At 40.6% G+C, this 21,527-nt stretch overlaps 2 protein-coding genes across 2 annotated transcripts; both read left to right on the top strand.

The window, feature by feature from the left end:
- Positions 1 to 16: 16 nt before the first annotated feature.
- Positions 17 to 6,420, top strand: LOC118360422 (taste receptor type 1 member 1). The gene is made up of 6 exons (XM_035739676.2): positions 17 to 183; positions 1,678 to 1,975; positions 2,252 to 2,995; positions 4,611 to 4,820; positions 4,914 to 5,034; positions 5,319 to 6,420. The coding sequence occupies exons 1-6, from the start codon at positions 26 to 28 to the stop codon at positions 6,245 to 6,247; spliced, it is 2,460 nt and encodes an 819-aa protein (XP_035595569.1). The 5' UTR covers positions 17 to 25; the 3' UTR covers positions 6,248 to 6,420.
- Positions 6,421 to 19,321: 12,901 nt separating this feature from the next.
- Positions 19,322 to 20,706, top strand: her3 (hairy-related 3). The gene is made up of 4 exons (XM_035739678.1): positions 19,322 to 19,474; positions 19,613 to 19,708; positions 19,796 to 19,877; positions 20,055 to 20,706. Exons 1-4 carry the CDS (start codon positions 19,421 to 19,423, stop codon positions 20,567 to 20,569), a joined length of 747 nt encoding a protein of 248 aa, XP_035595571.1. The 5' UTR covers positions 19,322 to 19,420; the 3' UTR covers positions 20,570 to 20,706.
- The last annotated feature ends 821 nt before the right edge of the window (positions 20,707 to 21,527 follow it).

The following is a 21,527-nucleotide window of genomic DNA, read 5'->3' on the forward strand; positions in this document are numbered from 1 at the left end:
GAAACATCTCCTGGCCTTGCTGGTAATGCTGGGGTCTTTTCAGCATGGCTTACCTGAATCATATTCTTGCTCGGCCTCTGAGTTTAAACTAGATGGAGAATACATACTGGGAGGCCTTTTCGACATTCATCATCGCAACAGCTCAGTTGTTTACAACCGACCGGTGATTGTGGATTGCTCTCGGTGAGTGCTGTAGCACACCATTCAACATACCTTTCAATCATCAGGGAAATCGTATCTCTGGTCCTGGAGAGCCACTGCGAGTGCAGTTTACTAACTTTGGGGTAAAAACAAATGTGTATGTTGGGTTCTGATGGGGTACGACATAGTGATGAGGATTCCAATTATTTTCAGTAAACCGGCACATTTGGATTCGTTCAGCTAAGAGAGACATTAATTTGGCTCCCAAACAGCTCTTCGCTCATTAGCGCTTAAAAATGTACCCAAAACAATGTAAAAATGGCTAATCTCTTATATAAAGCCTACAAACCTGCCTGCAGGGTTGGGTGGGTTACTTTCTTTAAATGTAATCTGTGTTTTAATGAGTTTTCTTTTACCTGAACAAATTATTGTGGCCTGCAACAAAAAAAAAGATAAAAAAATGAACGCACTGCAAAAATGTGTGGTGGACCAGAAAATGTCTCTCCCTCACTATTTATTGTTCCTGCAGTGAGGAATTACAATCTTCAGAGAATGTTTTTATAGCTTATCTACAGATAATCGTTATCTGGAGATCAGAAAGCGGTAGTAGAATGCAAATCAGGGAAACAAATTAACGTCTTTTTTACAGATATGATTCAGTTCCCGACGTTCACCCAAAAGAGCCATTCAAAAAGATCAGTTCGTTCGTGCACAACCCATCACTATACGATTGTTGAGCTAAGCCCATGAAGTCATTTATAAGAATATAAGAAGGAATGTGTATATATAATTAATTTAAAAGTAAAACTTTGGATGCACCAATCGCAGATTGACAATTTAAAGGGAATGTTGAGTTTTTTTACAACTTCATGTTAGATGGTTAAACACCTTGAAAGTCGTCTATTGGTCAGGATAAACTGTAATCCGTGGTATGGTTTTCTTTAAACAGCCACCACAAACGTCAGCTAACTTTAACTACTGCCAGCTAAAAATCAATGACTGGGGTATGTGGCAAGTGACTGGGGCAAGTGACTGGGGCATGTGGCAAGTGACTGGGGCAAGTGGCAAGTGACTGGGGCATGTGGCACATGATAAAAGAAGGGCCAAATCACATTTTAAAGTAATTTTAAACCAAATACTTGAGTTGATTATATTCTTGCCCTATGTGCCTCATGCCCCAATCACTCCCACTGTTTTTAACTGTTGGCTAAAGTTTGTAATGGCTGTTGTGATGCCAAACTTGTCATACCGGCTGTATTTATACCTTCTTGAAAAACAATAGCTCAGATACACATGAAAACATGCAATGACGCTGGGAATTGATAGAACATCACTCAGACATGCACAAAACAATATATAACATTAAAAATGGGTGAATCTTTCCTTTAAGTTGTAAAATACTAAACTTCCCCTTTAACAAAGTTGACAAATTAGGTGAAACAAACCGCAGTATGTGAAGTAATTAAATGTGCCAGTAGTCACACCAGGAAAAATCTACTAATTTGCTGTGTGTACACACTGTTCCTCTTTCCACAGACAGTCGTTTACCTTGTCAAGTTATCGGATGTTTCAGGTGATGAGGTTCGCTGTACAAGAGATCAATAACTCCAGCCTCATCCTGCCCAATGTATCGCTCGGCTATGAGATATTCGACCACTGCTCAGACAAATTCAACTTTCAGGCCATCTTAAATATGATCTCCAGAAATGGATCAATTCAAGTTCTGAGGTGCGTCAACGAGTATCTGTCCAAAGTCATAGCTGTGGCCGGTCCATTTAGAAGCATGGAGTCTATGACTGTTGCTCCCATGTTTGCGATGAATCTAATTCCCATGGTAATACATACTTACTTTAGGTCATTTTGATCACTTTAAAAAAAAAGTGTATTAAGGCTGGGGTACACCCAGAGAGCTACTGGGTGTGCAGGTATTTATTCCAGCCCTTCTCTAACATCAGGAGCTTGATTAACTGAATCAGGCGTGTTAAGAGCATGGCTGGAATAAAATTCTGCACTCCTAGTAGCTCTCTACGAGGAGGGTTGGGTAGGTCACCACCCTATTTGGGTTATTCTTGTCTATGTATGTCTAAAATGGACATCTTTTTCTTCACAGGTAAATTATGGGTCCTCCAGTTCTGTTTTAAGCGACAAGTGGAAATATCCCTCATTCCTGCGAACCACAGCTAGTAACAAAGACTTAATACATCTGATCATTCTGATTATACAGCACTTTAATTGGAACTGGGTTGCATTTGTCAGCAGCGGCGATGAGAACAGCCAAAATGGCCTCCAGCTGTTCAAAAGCAAGCTGAAAGACACAAAGATCTGCTTGGCTTATGCAAAAGAGCTCAACGAAATGTCTGATCACTATGAAATACTTCAACAGTTAGAGGGTCTTAGCATAGAGGTCATTATAGTTTTTGCCGGGCAGAGCAGCGCTGTTGCGTTAATTAAATCAGCAATCAAGCACAACATACACAACAAAGTGTGGATTGCAGGCGACAGTTGGTCCTTGAACAAGAACCTCCCCAGATTGAGTGGAATCAAGGCGATTGGCACCATCATTGGAATAACAGAGACAGTGATGCCATTACCTGGGTTTAAGGATTTTGTCTATTTGTCCCAAACACAAAGGAATAATAGGCCTTCAACCTGTGAACAAACACCATCCAGACAAACATGCAATCAAGCTTGTGACCTCTGTAGTGATGTGAGCCCAGAAGAGATCATCGGTGAAAACCCATCATATTCTTTCGCAACTTACTCTGCCATTTATGCTATGGCCCACGCGTTACATAATTTGTTACTATGTGACATTAAGGGATGCAGTGACAATGTAACTGTGTATCCATTTATGGTAAGCATTTGAAACTTTGCATATACACTACATGGCCAAAGGTATGTGGACACCTGCTCGTTGAACATTCCAAAATCATTGGCATTAATATGGAGTTGGTCCCCTCTTTGCTGCTATAACAGCCTCCAGTCTTCTGGGAAGGCTTTCCACTAGATGTTGGAACATTGCTGCGGGCACTTCGTTACATTCAGCCACAAGGGCATTAGTGATGTTGGACACTGGTGTTGGGTGATTATGCCTGGCTCGCAGTCGGCGCTCCAATTCATCCCAAAGGTGTTTGATGAGGTCAGGGCTCTGTGCAGGCCAGTCAAGTCCCTCCACACGATCTCGTTACAAACCATTTCTGTATGGACCTCGCTTTTTGCACAGGGGAATTATGCTGAAACAGGAAAAGGCCTTCCCCAAACTGTTGCCACAACGTTGGAAGTACAAATTGTCTAGAATGTCATTGTTTGCTGTAGAGTTAAGATTTTCTTTCACTGGTTCTAAAGGGCCTAGCCTGAACCATGAAAAACAGACCCAGACCATTATTCCTCCTCCACCAAACTTTGCATTTGGCACGATACATTAGGGCAGATAGCGTTCTCCTGGCATCCACCAAACCCAGATTTGTCAGTTGGATTGACAGATTTTGAAGTGTGATTCATTACTCCAGAGAACACATTCCGCTGCTCCAGAGTCCAGTGACGGTGAGCTTCAAACCACTCCAGCCGATGCTTGGCATTGCGTATGGTGATCTTAGGCTTGTGTGCGGCTGCTCGTCCATCAAAACCCATTTCATGAAGCTCCCGAAGGACAGTTCTTATGCTGACACTGCTTCCAGAGGCAGTTTGGGATTCGGTAGTAAGTGTTGCAACCGAGGACAGACGAGCTATGCGCTTCAGCACTCGGTGGTCCCGTTCTGTGAGCTTGTGTGGCCTACCACTTCGCGGCTGAGCTGTTGTTGCTCCTAGACGTTTCTGCATCACAATAATAGCACGTTACAGTTGACTGGGGCAGGTCTATCAGGGCTGAAAGTGTTACGAACTGACTTGTTGGAAAGGAGGCATCTTGTGATGGTGCCACGTTGTAAGTCACTGAGCTCTTCAGTACGGGCCATTCTACTGCCAATGTTTGTCTATGGTGATTGCATGGCTGTGTGCTCGATTTTATACATGGGGAGTGGCTGAAATTGAAAGGATGCATCTAGGCTACACTTGTGATAAATGAGGTGATGGGGAGGCTGGAGTGTGTCTTTAAAGGTAGATTTAGCAATATGACATCATCAAACACAGTAGGGCAACTTCCCGCTTACAGACAACAGCATCAATAGAAGCAACATTTGAACCTGCCAGGACAGCCATTACCTGTGTGCTCTAATTTGTGGCCTCACTTCGGGCATGCCCATATTTCCACATTTGGAAAAGCCAATTGCGCCAGATTTTGTTGACGTCAGTAATCGAAATTCGTACCCCAACGTGTCTGATGTTGTCATTGCTAAGTCTACCTTTAAATGTCCACGCAAAGGTGTGAACCTTTGAAAGTGTGAATCAATAGTGAATAATCCCTATAACATTGTTATAGTGTTTACACACCACAAATGCTCTTGCAACACTACATTCTTGTCTGATTTCAGCTTCTCCGAGAATTAAAGAGGTCAAATTTCACAATATTGAACCGGCATATTGAGTTTGACAGCAATGGAGACCCGACATCTACTTCTTATGCTATTGTTTTCTGGAACCAGAGTGGCCAGGCCGAGAAAGTTGGCTCTTATGAAACTGATCCAACACTTGACGTTCCCTTCTCTATCAACAACACTCAAATTCACTGGTATGCTGACCAAGTAAGTCATTTTTTCTGGTTTTAATGAATCATATTTTTCTATTTGACATGTATGACCAAGTCCATTTAATCGCAACCTTTGGTCTTTCTGAAGGTGCCCGTCGCACGCTGTTCCCCTGAATGTTCAGAAGGATTTGCAAAGAAGATAGATGGACTCCATCAATGTTGTTTCCAGTGTAACGTCTGCCCTGGTATGACTTATGTCAACTACACAGGTAAGAGGTCCAGGGATAAAGAGAGAAATCCTATTGGATTATGGTGTCCATTGACACTCGTGGGGGTTAAAGTAAGAAGAAAAGGAATGTGACATTATTTATGTAGATTTTTGTTTCAGCTTGTTTTTGGTGTTTTGCTTCCTACTAAGAAAACACACTTCACACCTGGTCCAAATGTTACCATAGACCTACTAATTCTGTCCTCATGAGCTCTTCCACTGGAGATGATATAATGCATGCATGGTGCCTGACTCATCATTGACTATCGTCTTCTTGCCAAACAGACGACCCATACAGCTGCATCGACTGTAGGAAGACAGAGTGGTCCAAACCAGGAAGCACCTTTTGCACACAGCGTTCAGTGGAGTATATACTTTTCACAGACCCTATTGCCATCACACTCATGTTTTCCACAGGCGTCCTGTTAGCGCTAACACTAGCCATTGTCATTCTTTTTGCACTGAACTATGACAAGCCGGTTGTTAAGTCTGCCGGTGGGCCAATGTGTTTCCTTCTTCTGGGCTGCTTGAGTGTAAGCAGTATCAGTGTGTTCTTTTTCTTTGGGAAACCAACAGTGACCAATTGTGCGTTGAGGTATTTTCTATTTTTGTTGTTCTATACTGTCTGTTTAGGCTGTTTCGCTGTGCGCTCCTTTCAAATAGTGTGCATTTTCAAAATGGCCACCAAGTTCCCTAAGATTCACAGCTGGTGGGTGAAGCACAATGGACAGTGGTGGCTCATAGCCATAGTCTTTGTTCTTCAGCTGTTGTTGCTTACAACAGTGTTCACTGCCAGCCCTCCCACACCAGTCAGTGACATGACATCATACAGAGATCAAATAATACTAAAGTGTGCCATGACAAGAACAGTGATCATGTTCTTGTTATTGACTATAGTCTTGGCAAGTCTTTGCTTTATTTTCTCATACATGGGGAAAGACCTGCCCAAAAACTACAATGAGTCCAAAGCAATCACCTTGTACCTGCTTTTCCTTATACTTACATGGATCACTTTCTGTACAGCAAGCATATTATACCATGGTAAATATTTACAGTTATTCAATGCAATGTCAGTGCTTTCCAGTTCATACAGCATCCTCTTCTGCTACTTTCTCCCGAAGTGCTACATCATTATCTTTCAGCCGCAGAAAAATACACAACAGCATTTCCAAGGGATCATCCAACGTTATACTCAAAACATCAGTAGTAAGTAGTTGAAAATAGTTCATTTCAACTGTTTTACTGAATCAAGGAAATTATTTTCTTGATAGAATTGTTTACCAGTATTGATTCATCTTACCCCTTGACTTTTTCAACATTTTGTTGTCTTACAGACTGAATCTATAATGGATTAAATTGAGATTTTGGGTCGCTGGCCTACACACAATAACCCATAATGTAAAATTGGAATTATGTTTGTAAAAATATTTACTAATTAATTTTTTTAATTAAACGATGAAATGTCTTGAATCAATTAGTATTCAAGCCCTTTGTTATGACAAGTCTAAATAATTTCAGGAGTAAAAAGTTGTTTAACAAGTCACGTAATAAGTTGCATGGAATTTAACATGATTTTTGCATGACGACTTCATCTCTGTACACTTTGGATGGTATATACATCATGGAGGCTGCTGAGGGGAGGACGGCTCATAATAATAGCTGGAACAGAGTAAATGGAATGGCATTTAACACATGGAAACCATGTGATTGATGTATTTGATAACATTCCACCTATTAAGGTGCCACAAACCTCCTGTAGTATCAATACATCCAGTCACTACAAAGATACAGGCGTCCTTCCTAACTCAGTTGCCGGAGAGGAAGGAAACTGCTCAGGGATTTCACTGTGAATCCAGTGGTGACTATAAAACAGTTACAGGGTTTAATGGCTGTGATAGGAGTAAACTGAGGATGGATCAACAACATTGTAGTTTCTCCACAATGCTAACCTAATTGACAAAGTGAAAGAAAGAAGCCTGTACACAAAACATGCATCCTGTTTGCAACAAGGCACTAAAGTAAAACTGCAAAAAATGTGGCAAAGAAATTAACTTTATGTCCTGAATACAAAGTGTTATGTTTGGAGCAAATCCAACACAACACATCACTGAGTACCACTCTTCATATTTTCAAGCATGTTGGTGGCTGCATCATGTTATGGGTATGGTTGTCATCGGCAATAACTAGGGAGTTATTTTAGTATGAAAAGAAACAGAAGAAAGCTAAGCACAGGCGAAATCCTAGAGGGAAACATGGTCTGCTTTCCAACAGACACTGGGAGACAAATTCTCCTTTGAGCAGGAATAACCTAAAATACAAGGCCAAATATATACCGGAGTTGCTTACCAAGATGACGTTGAATGTTTCTGAATGGCCTAGTTACAGTTTCAACTTAAATAGGCTTGAAAATGTATGGCAAGTCTTGAAAAGGGCTGTCTAGCTAGAATCAACAACCAACTTGACAGAGCTTGAAGAATTTTAAAAGAATAATGTACAAATATTGTACAATCCAGGTGTGCAAAGCTCTTAGAGACTTACCCAGAAAGGCTCACAGCTGTAATCGCTACCATAGGTGATTCTACCATGCATTGACTCAGGGCTGTGACCTCTTTATGTAAATTAGATATTTTTGTATTTAATTTTGATTACATTAGCAAAAACTTCTATAAACATGTTTTCACTTTGTCATTATGTGGTATTGTGTGTAGATGGGGGAAATTAATCCATTTAGAATTCATGCTGTAACAAAACAAAATGTGGAATAAGTCAAAGGGCATGAATCATTTCTGAAGGCACTGTATTTATGCTGGTATGATTTATATCTATAATACCTTTTATGTAAGTATTTGGATTAAGTAGGCTCACATATTGCATAAATTTAGAACAGATTGTCACGTTCTGACCTTAGTTGCTTTGTTTTTGTCTTTGTTTTAGTATGGTCAGGGCGTGAGTTGGGGTGGGCAGTCTATGTTGGTTTTTCTATGTTGGTTTTTGAGTTCGGCCTAGTATGGTTCTCAATTAGAGGCAGCTGTCAATTGTTGTCCCTGATTGAGAATCATACTTAGGTAGCCTGGGTTTCAGTTTTGGGTTGTGGGTGTTTGTCTTCCGTGTCAGTCGCCACACGGGACTGTTTCGTTTCTTCACGTTTATTATTTTGTTCCAGTGTTCAGTTGTGTTTTTTGAATGAATCAATATGGACACTTACCACGCTGCGTTTTGGTCCTCCGATCCTTCTCGCTTCTCCTCCTCCTCAGAAGAGGAGGACGAGGTTCGTTGCACAGATGTCATGAGTCTTAGGCATATCAAAGCAATTTGTCATTATGCTGAAAAAGTTTGAAGTAAATGTACTCCTTATGTTCTCCTTGTGTGCTTTTTATCCTATTTTATCCTGGAAAAATATCCGAATTTGGCTTCCTGTTTTAACGCAGCCAATCACACTTTTGATGTGTAAAGTTTATACATTATTTTACCAGAGGGTGGTGCCAGTAGACCTTGACACTAAATAAAATGGGTGGGCCTGTGCTTTTCTGTATCCTCCAGTCACTCCCAAAGACATCTGGCAGCAGTCTTCTGACCCTAGCTCCTTTCATGGGTAAAATGTGTATTTTTCCATTATGTTTTATTACATTTTTATGAACATTAGATTTGTGAAACAAAGTCTTATTTGTGGCTAAACTTCTAGAATTATTGTTTTAGATCACTAATTTATATTAACGCACTAAGTTAAAATTACAATTGACTCATTCATCCCCCCTCCTGTCCCCTGTAACTATTCCCCAGGTCGTTTCTGTAAATGAGAATGTGTTCTCAGTCAACTTACCTGGTAAAATAATAGTTTAATATTTTTTTTATAAAACTCAGTATTTAATTTTGTGTTTATTTGCACATTATTGAAATTGGTCAATTACACTACATTACCAAAAGTATGTGGACACCTGCTTGTCCAACATCTCCTTCCAAAATCATAGGCATTAATATGGAGTTGGTCCCCCCCCTTTGCTGCTATAATAGCCTCCACTCTTCTGGGAAGGCTTTCCACTAAATGTTGGAACACTGCTGCGGAGACTTACTTACATTCAGCCACAAGCATTAGTGAGGTTGGGCACTGATGTCGGGAGATTAGGCCTGGCTAACAGTCGGTGTTCCAATTCATCCCAAAGGTGTTTGTTGAGGTCAGGGCTTTGTGCAAGCCAGTCAAGTTCTTCCACACTGATCTCAACAAACTATTTCTGTGTGGACCTCGCTTTGTGCACGTGGGCATTGTCATTCTGAAACAGGAAAGGGCCTTCCCCAAACTGTTGCCACAAACTTGGAAGTACAGAATCGACTGGAATGTCATTGTATGCTGTAGCATTAAGATTTCTCTTCACTGGAACTAAGGGGCCTTGTCCGAACCATGAAAAACAGCCCCAGACCATTATTCCTCCTCCACCAAACTTTACAGTTGGCACTATGCATTCGAGCAGGTAGCGTTCTTCTGGCATCCTCCAAACCCAGATTTGTCCGCCCTACTGCCAGATGGTGAAGCTTGATTCATCACTGCAGAGAATGTGTGGCGAACTTTAAATCACTCCAGCTGACACTTGGCACTGCGTATGGTGATCTTAAGCTTGTGTGCGACTGCTTGGCGATGGAAACCCATTTCATGAAGCTCCCCAACTAACAGTTATTGTGCTGACGTTGCTTCCAGAGGCAGTTTGGAACTCAGTAGTGCTAAGCACGTCAGCACTCATCGGTCCTGTTCTATGAGCTTGTGTGGCCTATCACTTTGCGGCAGAGCCATTGTTGCTCCTAGATGTTTCCACTTCACAATAATAACACTTACAGTTGACTGGGCTAGCTCTAGCAGGGCAGAGAATTGACAAACTGACATGTTGGAAAGGAGGCATCCCATGATGGTGCCACGTTGAAAGTCACTGAGCTATTCAGTAAGGCCGTTCTACTGCCAATGTTTGTCTATGGAGATTGCATGGCTATGTGCTCGATTTTACACACCTGTCAGCAACGTGGTGTTGCTGAAATAGCCCGAATCCACTCATTTGAAGGTGCATCCACATACTTTGGTATATATAGTGTATATTCTACCAAGGATGCTACAACAGTTTTGTACCTACTTTTGCAATATTCAGAAACGTAGAAAGAGGACGATATGTTCTACAGCCGAATTAAAGTCTCACAGACGAATTAAGCTTTAGCCTATATTTGTTATTTTAATCTGAATTGTAACCTTTGACAGACTTTTGCACACACACACACACACACATTCTCACATATTTAGCTCTTACATTTTTGTGCTGTAAAAAAAAAAAGTAAGGATAATGCCCCTGATGGAAACGGAAAGGACTCGTACCTTGGGGGGTATGGGACCATTTCAGAGGGTAAATTGCTATTTTGTTGTTGTCATTCAATTCTCTGGCAAGAAGAAGAGGAGGATGGACCGTGAAAGTAGGAACGAATCGGTAAATAGTGCCACTAAGCATGGCATATGGCGCGCCTGGCCAGCTGAACGCTGACACCAACAAATTGACGATTTCATACCAATTTTAGGGTAGATGCACGATACACGCCACACACGTCGATTAAGTTATATTATTTGGATATTTCAAACAGCGAGCATATCCATTTTAGCATATACACGTTTGTTAAAAAAGCAGGACTTTTCTCTATTGAAAAAGTTGATGATAATACAAAATATAACTATTATCTCAATTAATTGGCTAATGGCTATTGGAAACATTTAGCTAATATTACAAAATATTGCATGTAAAAATGTCATGCATTTAGATCTGGTATAGCCTGTCCAATGGTTTATTTGGCTGTCTACTAACGGCATCAGCAACCATGTTACTTGCTGATAGTGAGGGAGAGAATGCATATTTCTCTGCCCTGCAAAATATGGAGCGAGGAAAATTGGAGGAACGCCCCCTGGCTTTTCAGTTGTACACTCCGATTTTCCACTTTTGCCATATAAAGGACGAACCCTGGGAAAACCTGCTGCAGAAAACGGGTCACAAGAACGTCTTTCTTTGATTCACCCACCAGCTGTGTAGCCGGGCTATTTCTTAAATGCTTATATAGACTTACAGTATTTGGACTCGATTTCAGTAAGAAATTATAACTATACAGTTGGTCTATTGTGTTTGGAATAACTGTCGTGCGCAAGTAGACAAATGCGTTGTCAGAGTTGTCTGTTTCTTGTGCTTTTTACATGCCACATCGTATGCCACAACTCCTTGTTTCTCATATGACTAGTCATTAAAATAAAACAAATGGGTATATAGCAGTAGACTACAGAATATAGCCTATGCCTTTTTGATTGAGTCGAGAACTCTTTCATAAACTCCGTCGGTAATACATTGAAGCGCAATTTGGTTTGATTATTAACAAAGTGAGTAGGCTACAAAATTATTAGAATTTAAGATTGACTAGGCCTAATATCCATATATACAGTTGTTTGTCGCTAGTGATACTTTCTCGCTCTCTCTATCTCTCTAGTTTGGTCATTAAGCGCATGCCTATTGATGGACCAACTGCGTAATGACGCACAATTTTGTTTTTACAGAAAGAAAGTTATAATTTCAGGTTTAAAAAGAAACTAGATTCATATTCATTGAATAGTCTCATGCAGGCTTAACTAATAGCGCAAGTAACGTTTAGTGTCTCTTTTTGTGAGCAGATAAATAAGAAACGAAGAACGTTTTGACAACCAGGCCTGATATCAAGGATTCTTATTATTTGACTTGTCAGTTTCCAATAAAACATTTTTTTAGCAGTTAGCTCTTTTTCGATGCCATAGGGGAGCCATATGTTTAGGCCAAGCTCAAAAGTTTCGATTTCTAATCCGCTCATACGCTTGGCAACTCTGTTGTTTTACGCACGGGCAAAGATAGTGCAGACTACTAAGAAGCACAGACACTTTATTCGTATTCAAATCGGTTGAAGTGGTTGCAAAGTAAATGGCAGATGTTTAGCAATTCAAGGCGCATCAATACCCATGAGCCATAGTGTTTAACAATGACGTCTCTCTTTTGTTAGGCGCTTGTGTCTTTCAGTGGAGCGCTTGACAAAGGGTTCGTCCTCTGCGAGTTATAAAGTTACTTTCCACTAGTTCATTTCGGCCCTTGAGAAAACCCTAAGCGATGTTAATGTGGACCTCTGTTCTATTCAGACGGTAACCCCGGTGCAAATAGCCAAACACAACCTATTGTGCGCCTTAACCAAAGTAAAGACCCTTAAATAACCTGGAGATCAGTCTATAGAAATTCATGATATTTGATGTTTGATCAGAGCTTCGCCAACAGGCCCGTCGCGTGGCTTTTATTTATCCCCCTTCCGCAATTTCGAAGGATGTAGATGATTCGATATAAACAGTTCACCAGCGTCAGCACCTGTGTGATTTCGTTTCGAACTCCCCAAGTGTAGGCCCATAATAAAGGTTTTGCATCCTCCAGTTTGCGTCAGATCCCTGAATAGTTGAGAGGCGGTTCCTCGATTTGCTTCGCTCTCAGAGACCCGTTGCAGTTTCTATGTGTGAAATTGCCTTCACATCTTTAAATAAGTCTATCGTTTTTTTCTTGCCCAAAAGCTTTATGTTTGGCAACTTAATTTTGGCAATTTATTGTAGGCTACACTCAGAAAAAAGGGTTATAAAATTGTTATATAGCTTGCTTCATATATGGCAGCCCTAAATATTCTAAATAGAACCCATATGTTCATTTTTGTTAAATGGGAGTTAATTAGGGTTCTATATTGAACTTTTAGGGGTGCCAATATGAAGCAAGCGATATAACCCTTTTTGGTTCTATATATAACTTTTCTTTTAAGAGTGTAGGTTATTAGATGCATTGTGAAGCATTTTAAAAGCCAACATGTATATGATCCGATGGCTGAGCCTAATACAATGCTGGAATATGCATGTGGCAATTCACGCTATACATGTCTACTTTGCCAAAAGTCATCTCCATTCGATTTACCTGAACTTTGTTGTGTAATGTATAGCCATTCTCTTGCAAATGGGGGCGAGTTTTCCTCTGGAGAAAAACAGTTTATTGCAGGTAATTGTATAATTGCTTCACTAATTGTTGTTAACAAGTTCTCGAATACTCCAATTATTACAGCACTCTTTGTCAGGTCCCCCTGGCAGGCATACATGACAATAGACTGTCGTGGTTAATGAGTTACTCGAGGGAGAAAAGTGAAAGTGGAGGGAAAAAGTCTGAGGTCCTTTTATAAACATACACTTAACGTGTTATTTAATGGTACGTCATTATCATGCCCATTTTGGACACAAGTCGCTCGTTGAGCTATTATCATGGAGAGGTAACCAATTCTTTTGAGAGCTGCAAGAAAGGGAGTGACGGTATAACCCAGTTAAAGACATTTTTAAAGCCCATGCAGGAAAAAAAATCTCGAACTTTTGTGAATTGTAACTCATTCAATTCGTTTAACATTATATTAATTATATAAATATCTGTATTCAACGTTCTGAGTAGCCTCCATATTCTGAACTCGCCTATAACCAGTGATAACTGATATAACACACCGCGTAATTAACGTGAAATCATTCCAGTGTGCGCTTGCAACAACAACAAAAAAGAACAAAGTTTGCCATGTTGCCAAGTTGCCATGCTGAAATCAGGTTTTACACGGTGCATGTTAACTCAGAGCGTGAAAGCGACGACATAATGCAGAGATCAGAACAAAGGAAGAGAACCAGCCTTCATACACCAAAGCAGAGCGGTCAGATTTCATACTGATTAAACGTTGCATTATCACTTGAAAACATAGCATCGAAATTGCTGCACCAATTTTTCGGCACATTTTACGCAATTTGAACAGCATGCAGTACATCCGGAAAGTATTCAGACCCCTTGACTTTTTCCACATTTTGTTACGTTACAGCCTCATTCTGAAATGGATTAAACAGTTGTTTTCTTCTCACCAATCTACACACAGTACCCTATTATGACAAAGCAAAAACAGGTTTTTAGACATTTTTGCAAATGTATAAAAAGTATAAATATTGAAATACCACATTTACATAAGTATTCAGACCCTTTATTCAGTACTTTATTGAAACACCTTTAGCAGTGATTAGAGCCTCATATGACGCTACAAGTTTGGCACACCTGTATTTGTGGAGTTTCTCCCATTCTTCTCTGCAGATTCTCTCAAGATCTATCGCTGCACAGCTATTTTCAGGTCTCTCCAAAGATGTTCAATCGGGTTCAAATCCGGGCTCTGGCTGGGCCACTCAAGGACATTCAGAGACTTGTCCAGAAGCCACTCCTGCGTTGTCTTGACTGTGTGCTTAGGGTCGTTGTCCTGTTGGAAGGTAAACATTTGCCCCAGTCTGAGGTCCTGAGAGCTCTGGAGCAGGATCTCTCTGTACTTTTCTCTGTTCATCTTTCCCTTCATCCTGACTAGTATCCCAGTCCCTTCTTCTGAAAAACATCCCCACAACATGATGCTGCCACCACCTTGCTTCACCGTAGGGATGGTGCCAGGTTTCCTCCAGATGTGACGCTTGGCATTCATGCCAAAGAGTTCAATCTTGGGTTCATCAGACCAGGGAATCTTTGTTTTCCATGGTCTTAGAGTCATTTCAGTGCCTTTTGGCAAACTTCAAGTGGGCTCTCATGAGCCTTTTACTGAGGAGTGGCTTCTGTTTGGCAACTCTACCATAAAGTCCTGATTAGTGGACTGCTGCAGAGATGGTTGTCCTTCTGGAAGGTTCTCCCATCTCCACAGAGAAACTCTGGAGCACTGTCCATCGGGTTCTTGGTCACCTCGCTTACCAAGGCCCTTCTCCCCAATTCCTCAGTTTGGTCAGGTGGCCAGCTCTAGGAAGAGTCGTGGTGATTCCAAACTTATTCCATTTGAGAATGATGGAGTCCACTGTGTTCTTGAGGACCTTCAATGCTGCAGAAATGTTTGGGCATCCTTCCCAGATCTGTGCCTCAACGCAGTCCTGTCTCGGAGCTCTACGGACAATTCCTTCGACCTCATGGCTTGGTTTCTGCTCTGACACGTACTGTCAACTGTGGGACCTTATATACAGTGCCTTGCGAAAGTATTCGGCCCCCTTGGACTTTGCAACCTTTTGCCACATTTCAGGTTTCAAACATAAAGATATAAAACTATTTTTTTGTGAAGAATCAACAACAAGTGGGACACAATCATGAAGTGGAACAACATTTATTGGATATTTCAAACTTTTTTAACAAATCAAAAACTGAAAAATTGGGCGTGCAAAATTATTCAGCCCCCTTATGTTAATACTTTGTAGCGCCACCTTTTGCTGCGATTACAGCTGTAAGTCGCTTGGGGTATGTCTCTATCAGTTTTGCACATCGAGAGACTGACATTTTTTCCCATTCCTCCTTGCAAAACAGCTCGAGCTCAGTGAGGTTGGATGGAGAGCATTTGTGAACAGCAGTTTTCAGTTCTTTCCACAGATTCTCGATTGGATTCAGGTCTGGACTTTGACTTGGCCATTCTAACACCTGGATATGTTTATTTTTGAACCATTCCATTGTAGATTTTGCTTTATGTTTTGGATCATTGTCTTGTTGGAAGACAAATCTCCGTCCCAGTCTCAGATCTTTTGCAGACTCCATCAGGTTTTCTTCCAGAATGGTCCTGTATTTGGCTCCATCCATCTTCACTGTCAATTTTAACCATCTTCACTGTCCCTGCTGAAGAAAAGCAGGCCCAAACCATGATGCTGCCACCACCATGTTTGACAGTGGGGATGTTGTGTTCAGGGTGATGAGCTGTGTTGCTTTTACGCCAAACATAACGTTTTTCATTGTTGCCAAAAAGTTCAATTTTTGTTTCATCTGACCAGAGCACCTTCTTCCACATGTTTGGTGTGTCTCCCAGGTGGCTTGTGGCAAACTTTAAACGACACTTTTGATGGATATCTTTAAGAAATGGCTTTCTTCTTGCCACTCTTCCATAAAGGCGAGATTTGTGCAATATACGACTGATTGTTGTCCTATGGACAGAGTCTCCCATCTCAGCTGTAGATCTCTGCAGTTCATCCAGAGTGATCATGGGCCTCTTGGCTGCATCTCTGATCAGTCTTCTCCTTGTATGAGCTGAAAGTTTAGAGGGACGGCCAGGTCTTGGTAGATTTGCAGTGGTCTGATACTCCTTCCATTTCAATATTATTGCATGCACAGTGCTTCTTGGGATGTTTAAAGCTTGGGAAATCTTTTTGTATCCAAATCCGGCTTTAAACTTCTTCACAACAGTATCTCGGACCTGCCTGGTGTCTTCCTTGTTCTTCATGATGCTCTCTGCGCTTTTAACGGACCTCTGAGACTATCACAGTGCAGGTGCATTTATACAGAGACTTGATTACACACAGGTGGATTGTATTTATCATCATTAGTCATTTAGGTCAACATTGGATCATTCAGAGGTCCTCACTGAACTTCTGGTGAGAGTTTGCTGCACTGAAAGTAAAGGGGCTGAATAATTTTGCACGCCCAATTTTTCAGTTTTTGATTTGTTAAAAAAGTTTGAAATATCCAATAAATGTTGTTCCACTTCATGATTGTGTCCCACTTGTTGTTGATTCTTCACAAAAAAATACAGTTTTATATCTTTATGTTTGAAGCCTGAAATGTGGCAAAAGGTCGCAAAGTTCAAGGGGGCCGAATACTTTCACAAGGCACTGTAGATAGACATGTGTGTGCCTTTCCAAATCATGTCCAATCAATTGAATTTACCACAGGTCGACTCCATTCAAGTTGTAGAAACATCTCAAGGATGATCCATGTAAACAGGATGCACCTGAGCTCAATTTCGAGTTTCATAGCAAAGGTTCTCAATACTTATGTAAATAAGTATTTCTGTTTTAATATATTTAGACATTTGTTACAATTTCTTAAAACCTGTTTTCACTTTGTCATTATGGGGCATTGTGTGTAGCTTGAGGGAAACAAAAATGTAATCAATTTTGGAATAAGGCTGTAACGTAACAAAATGAGGGAAAAGTCAAGGGGTCTGAATACTTTCCGAATGCACTGTATATAGCCTTTAAGGTACAATTTGTAGACATAGGCATAGCTTTATAAATATAGGCTATATATTTTTTTATTTTGACCATGATATGTCATCACCTTGATTCAAGGATTAATCATTTGAGTTCAATGACTAATACAACATAGGCTTATAGGTTATTGTTTTCCATCCGTTATTTTCGGGCTTATTGCATGTCCGATTGGAGTAATTAAACATACAAATTAATCTGCGAGGCTCATTAATATTTGTGCATTGTCCATGTGTAGCCTATTCATTATGCAAGCTATTATACAGGCCAACTGCGGGCTACATTGCATGTATTTTAAACACTACAATTAAGATTACTTAACTTTTTTTGAGTAAATTCATGAAAATTATACCACTGTGGAATGTATATAGGCCTATGCGTAGGCCTTATTAGGCTATTAGGCTACTGTTCTAATAAAACATACTTTTCCTGAAAAAACTCTCCAGGAAATATTCCCTGACACAAGCCTAGCAAGGCCTATCTTTAATCCACTGCCTTTCTCAACTCTCTTTAACAACTCCCTTTCAAAGACTTACGGGACAATGTGGTTTTGTGTTTGAAAGTGAGAGGAATCTTTGATACGGCCCACTTTTTGTGGACACAAAACGGACAGAAGAAAAGATCCATGGCCTCTCAGTAGGCATATATACTGCCTTCTTTTCAGGGGCGCCTTGTCCCTGAACTGAATACACTGAGATGTTAATGCCCAAACCCTCTCTCTTTCCCCGCCATTTGTTCCCGCGCGCTTATTGTCATCTGAACACATCCATTGTGTCTGGAATCAAACTTGAGAGGACTTAAGCAACTTTGAAAGTAGTCTATAGAATCTCCATTGAGCATGTCGCGTGTCCAACAAATGGCATGGTCCCGTTTCACATTCGATTTTTCACTTCGGCTGTTATCAATCATTTACACCACAATTATAGGCTACGTAATATATGGCCTACTTGCACGATACTTCCGCTGCCACCATATTTAACGTCACAAGAATTTTAAACTTTTAGATTTTTAGAAGAACAAAAAAGCTGAAGATAGAAAGTGTCTAATGTTGTGGCTATAATGTATATTTCTTCAGGGTTGGCTGTACTTCAAGGAACAGTCCCTGATTCTCCAGGTCTCCGTATATTGTCAATGTCTGTGATGCGCAAAGCAGTGCAGGTGGGCTAGTTCAGGCGGTTCAGCTGGCATGACTTTCCCAAGGGTTGTGCCTTTTGAGTGCGCTGTGTGAAGAATCTGGAGGCAAGGGCCTCAAGACAGGGGGCGGCCCACCGATTCTCCTCGGTGCCTGCGGAGACAAAAGTGGCAATGCGTTATTTCTGAATAAAACAAAAACATAGGGAACACATATTCACATATTCACTTCTGTATAATGTAAAGGTGGATATCGCTGAGATAGGCCTAGATATGCTTTATGGTCGCAAGACGATTTAGTGTCTGACCATAGGTTTTTGCAACAGGTGTCTCAGATTCTTGTATCACCAGAAAATCGAAATGTTGTGGAGACATGGAGAGAATTTCCACGGTACTGCCTTTAACCTCATTGGCGTGAAACTCCGATATAAAAGAATCAATAGCAAGACCTGGTATGAGTCCCCAAACCGAGCAAAACACAATTAACATCATCACATTATGGGGTGATTTTCTACGCTTTTCTGTAAAATCTCACCTCACACGTTGAATGTTGAAGCCTACTGATATGTCTATAGGCGTGTCGGTATAGGTTTACATTTAGCCTTTGGAAATTGCCTCAGATTTCAATGAACATGTAGTCATTTTTTATAATTTAGTTGACAGAACATTGACATTAGCTCACCACACACTAATTGAAGGCTATGAAAATAGCTAAAATAATAAGTCAAGCATTGAAACCTACTTTCCCTAAAATGTTTTTATTTAATTAATCTATGTTCCAGATATGGTAGGCTATAATATACCTTTATTTCATCAATTCATTAAACGTGTTGGAGACAATGTAATTTTCGCAATGACTGTGCTTCTTTCCATAAATAGCATAACGTTGTAATAATATATAAAAATTTAGATGTTAGATATTTACGCTGTTAGAGGTCCAAGATATGCTGCCTTTGGAGATGATACGCGTTCAATAGATTATTCGTTGAGAGCTCTTGGCTGATTGGTTGTTTGTGGCTGTCAAAGCAGCGCTCATCTCGGCGCGCGCGACCCACAGGGCATTTGTTGCATTGAGATGTTAAGTGGGGGACGTTATAAATCGGCTCCGGAGGCAGAATTCCTTCACTCGTGCGCCAGGAACAGTTCAGGCAGTAGGTCAACAACATCTGTTAGCAAACCAGAAACTACCTTCAGAATGGTGTCGACATCCGATTGTGTAATCAAGACCAAAATCATAAACGGGAAAAAGGTGTGTAACCTATGTTACCTACATGCATGCTTTATTGGCAAGTAATAATAGCTTTCAAACAAATTAATTTCAAAAACGAATATTTTAAAGTAACTGATGAATTGTTTGTTAATGCATTAATTCTCTTTTTTTTGTAAGGTATCCAAACCATTGATGGAGAAGAAAAGACGAGCGCGCATAAATAAATGTTTGGACCAGTTAAAATCTCTGCTGGAGAATTATTACACCAGCAATGTAAGTAATACTTCGAATCTATTAGGTCAATTGATACAAACCAATCGTGCTTTAGAGCTTAGTGGCTAAATGTATGCTCCTTTTCAGATTCGAAAACGCAAACTCGAGAAAGCGGACATCTTGGAACTAACTGTAAAGCATCTGAGAAATCTTCAGAAGATCCAGAGTGGTGCGTTATCCATCACAACTATTTGTATCTCGTTCTAGGCCTTGCCTCGATAGGCTGGCCTATCACTATTAGCTTCTACCAGCAATTATTCGATCTACTGTCAAGTGACATTTTTGTCAGGCTGGGTTTCACTCATGGTGCCATATTTACTCAAAATGTTCCTCTCATTTTCTACAGGATTTTCCATGAACTCCGAGTATGCTGAATACCAAGCTGGCTTCAGGAGCTGCCTAGCAGGCGTGAACCAGTACTTGCAAGACAACTCGAGTGGGAGCAGCAGTCGTTTGACCATGCTGACGCACCTTTCAAGCAGCCTGCACTGCGCCGGAGGACAGGCTCAGAACTCCAGCACCGCGGACAGCGACACGGTCGCAAAACATGTGCTGCCCGAAACTGTGGTGTGCTGCCCGATGCAAAGACGTCTTCCTTCGATAGTTGGGCACGAAGTGAGCAAGGCACCGACCACAGTGCCCCTCGCCCGGTGCATCAGGGCGCTCGAACCTTACAGCGCTACGGTGTGCGTGTCCGAATCCAAACCTACTAAACTCTCCGCAGGGACCAGTCAAGTCATCGTATCCACCAATAAGATTAAACTAAATAACAGTCTCAGCTCATGCTACAGAAACAAGTGTCTCTCAAATGGTCAACACAGCCATGCAGTTACCATGCACAATGTTTGGCGTCCTTGGTAGCATGTTGAATGGAGATTTATTTGAACTGATAAATACTTTGTGTAGTATTTGCACGGTGTAGATTTGTATTTTCTAAATACTGTTTTTACTATTGTACAGATTTTTAAAAATTGTATCAATAAAATCAAAGAACTGAAAGAACTAAATAAGCCTTTTGTTGTCTTATTTGGTAGTGGACTGGGAATGTGAATGGATGGGAAACTCACACACACATTTCTTTATGAAAGTAATAAGTCATTCTGTAACCAATTTGTACAATACAGAATAAAATGCAATAGTAACAATGCATTTATTCACCTAAACTCATCTTGCAAGCCAAATAGGCCATTCCTCATCATCTAAATATTTAGCTACAGTCTCTGAAGCAGCCATGACCTTAGCTGGCTTCATAGGGCTACTGAATAGACTCGAATAGATAACACCAATGCAAATGTTAATACAAAAGCTTTGCAAAATTCCCTAAATTTATTTTGACTTCGTAAAAATGCTGTGCCCTAACCCCTCCCCCTTTTTGAACTTGAAGTCATTCTTCTAACCTCTCCATGGTTGCTCACACGGAGTGATTAATTCATCCTTGTCACTGACATGGTTAAAAGTGTGTTTTATACAGATGTAGGATCTTAATTTGATCACCCTGTTGCAAGAGAACGTTGCTGCAATGCAGGACATTTTAAACTTGTAGTGTATTTGAGATTTTAAAAGTCTTCTGAAGTTAGTCATTTCCACTTTGCCATTTCAAACTTGATTTTCCACATTTGCTGCAGGATTATTTTCCCGCTGTAGCAAACAAAACTGTCTCACATTAACATCTTACATATGTAATGAAAATGGTTTCGAATCTGCAGTACGCCTAGTTAGTAAGCTGGAATATAAATTAGCCACTTGGCTGGTGGGGGAAGTTATAGGTCACACATTGTTTTTATTAATTTAGCCTATTATTAAACAGGGGTGTGTCATC

This window comes from Oncorhynchus keta, chromosome 28 (genome assembly GCF_023373465.1).
Source record: "Oncorhynchus keta strain PuntledgeMale-10-30-2019 chromosome 28, Oket_V2, whole genome shotgun sequence".
NCBI lineage: Eukaryota > Metazoa > Chordata > Actinopteri > Salmoniformes > Salmonidae > Oncorhynchus > Oncorhynchus keta.

Bases quoted from the DNA above. Each gene is read 5' to 3' on its own strand.
- her3 (XM_035739678.1), top strand. From the start codon at position 19,421: ATGGTGTCGACATCCGATTGTGTAATCAAGACCAAAATCATAAACGGG. The intron at 19,475-19,612 runs GTGTGTAACCTA...TTTTTTTGTAAG, and splicing joins AAATCATAAACGGGAAAAAG to GTATCCAAACCATTGATGGA. The intron at 19,878-20,054 runs GTGCGTTATCCA...CATTTTCTACAG, and splicing joins TCTTCAGAAGATCCAGAGTG to GATTTTCCATGAACTCCGAG.
- LOC118360422 (XM_035739676.2), top strand. From the start codon at position 26: ATGCTGGGGTCTTTTCAGCATGGCTTACCTGAATCATATTCTTGCTCG. The intron at 4,821-4,913 runs GTAAGTCATTTT...GTCTTTCTGAAG, and splicing joins TTCACTGGTATGCTGACCAA to GTGCCCGTCGCACGCTGTTC. The intron at 5,035-5,318 runs GTAAGAGGTCCA...CTTGCCAAACAG, and splicing joins GACTTATGTCAACTACACAG to ACGACCCATACAGCTGCATC.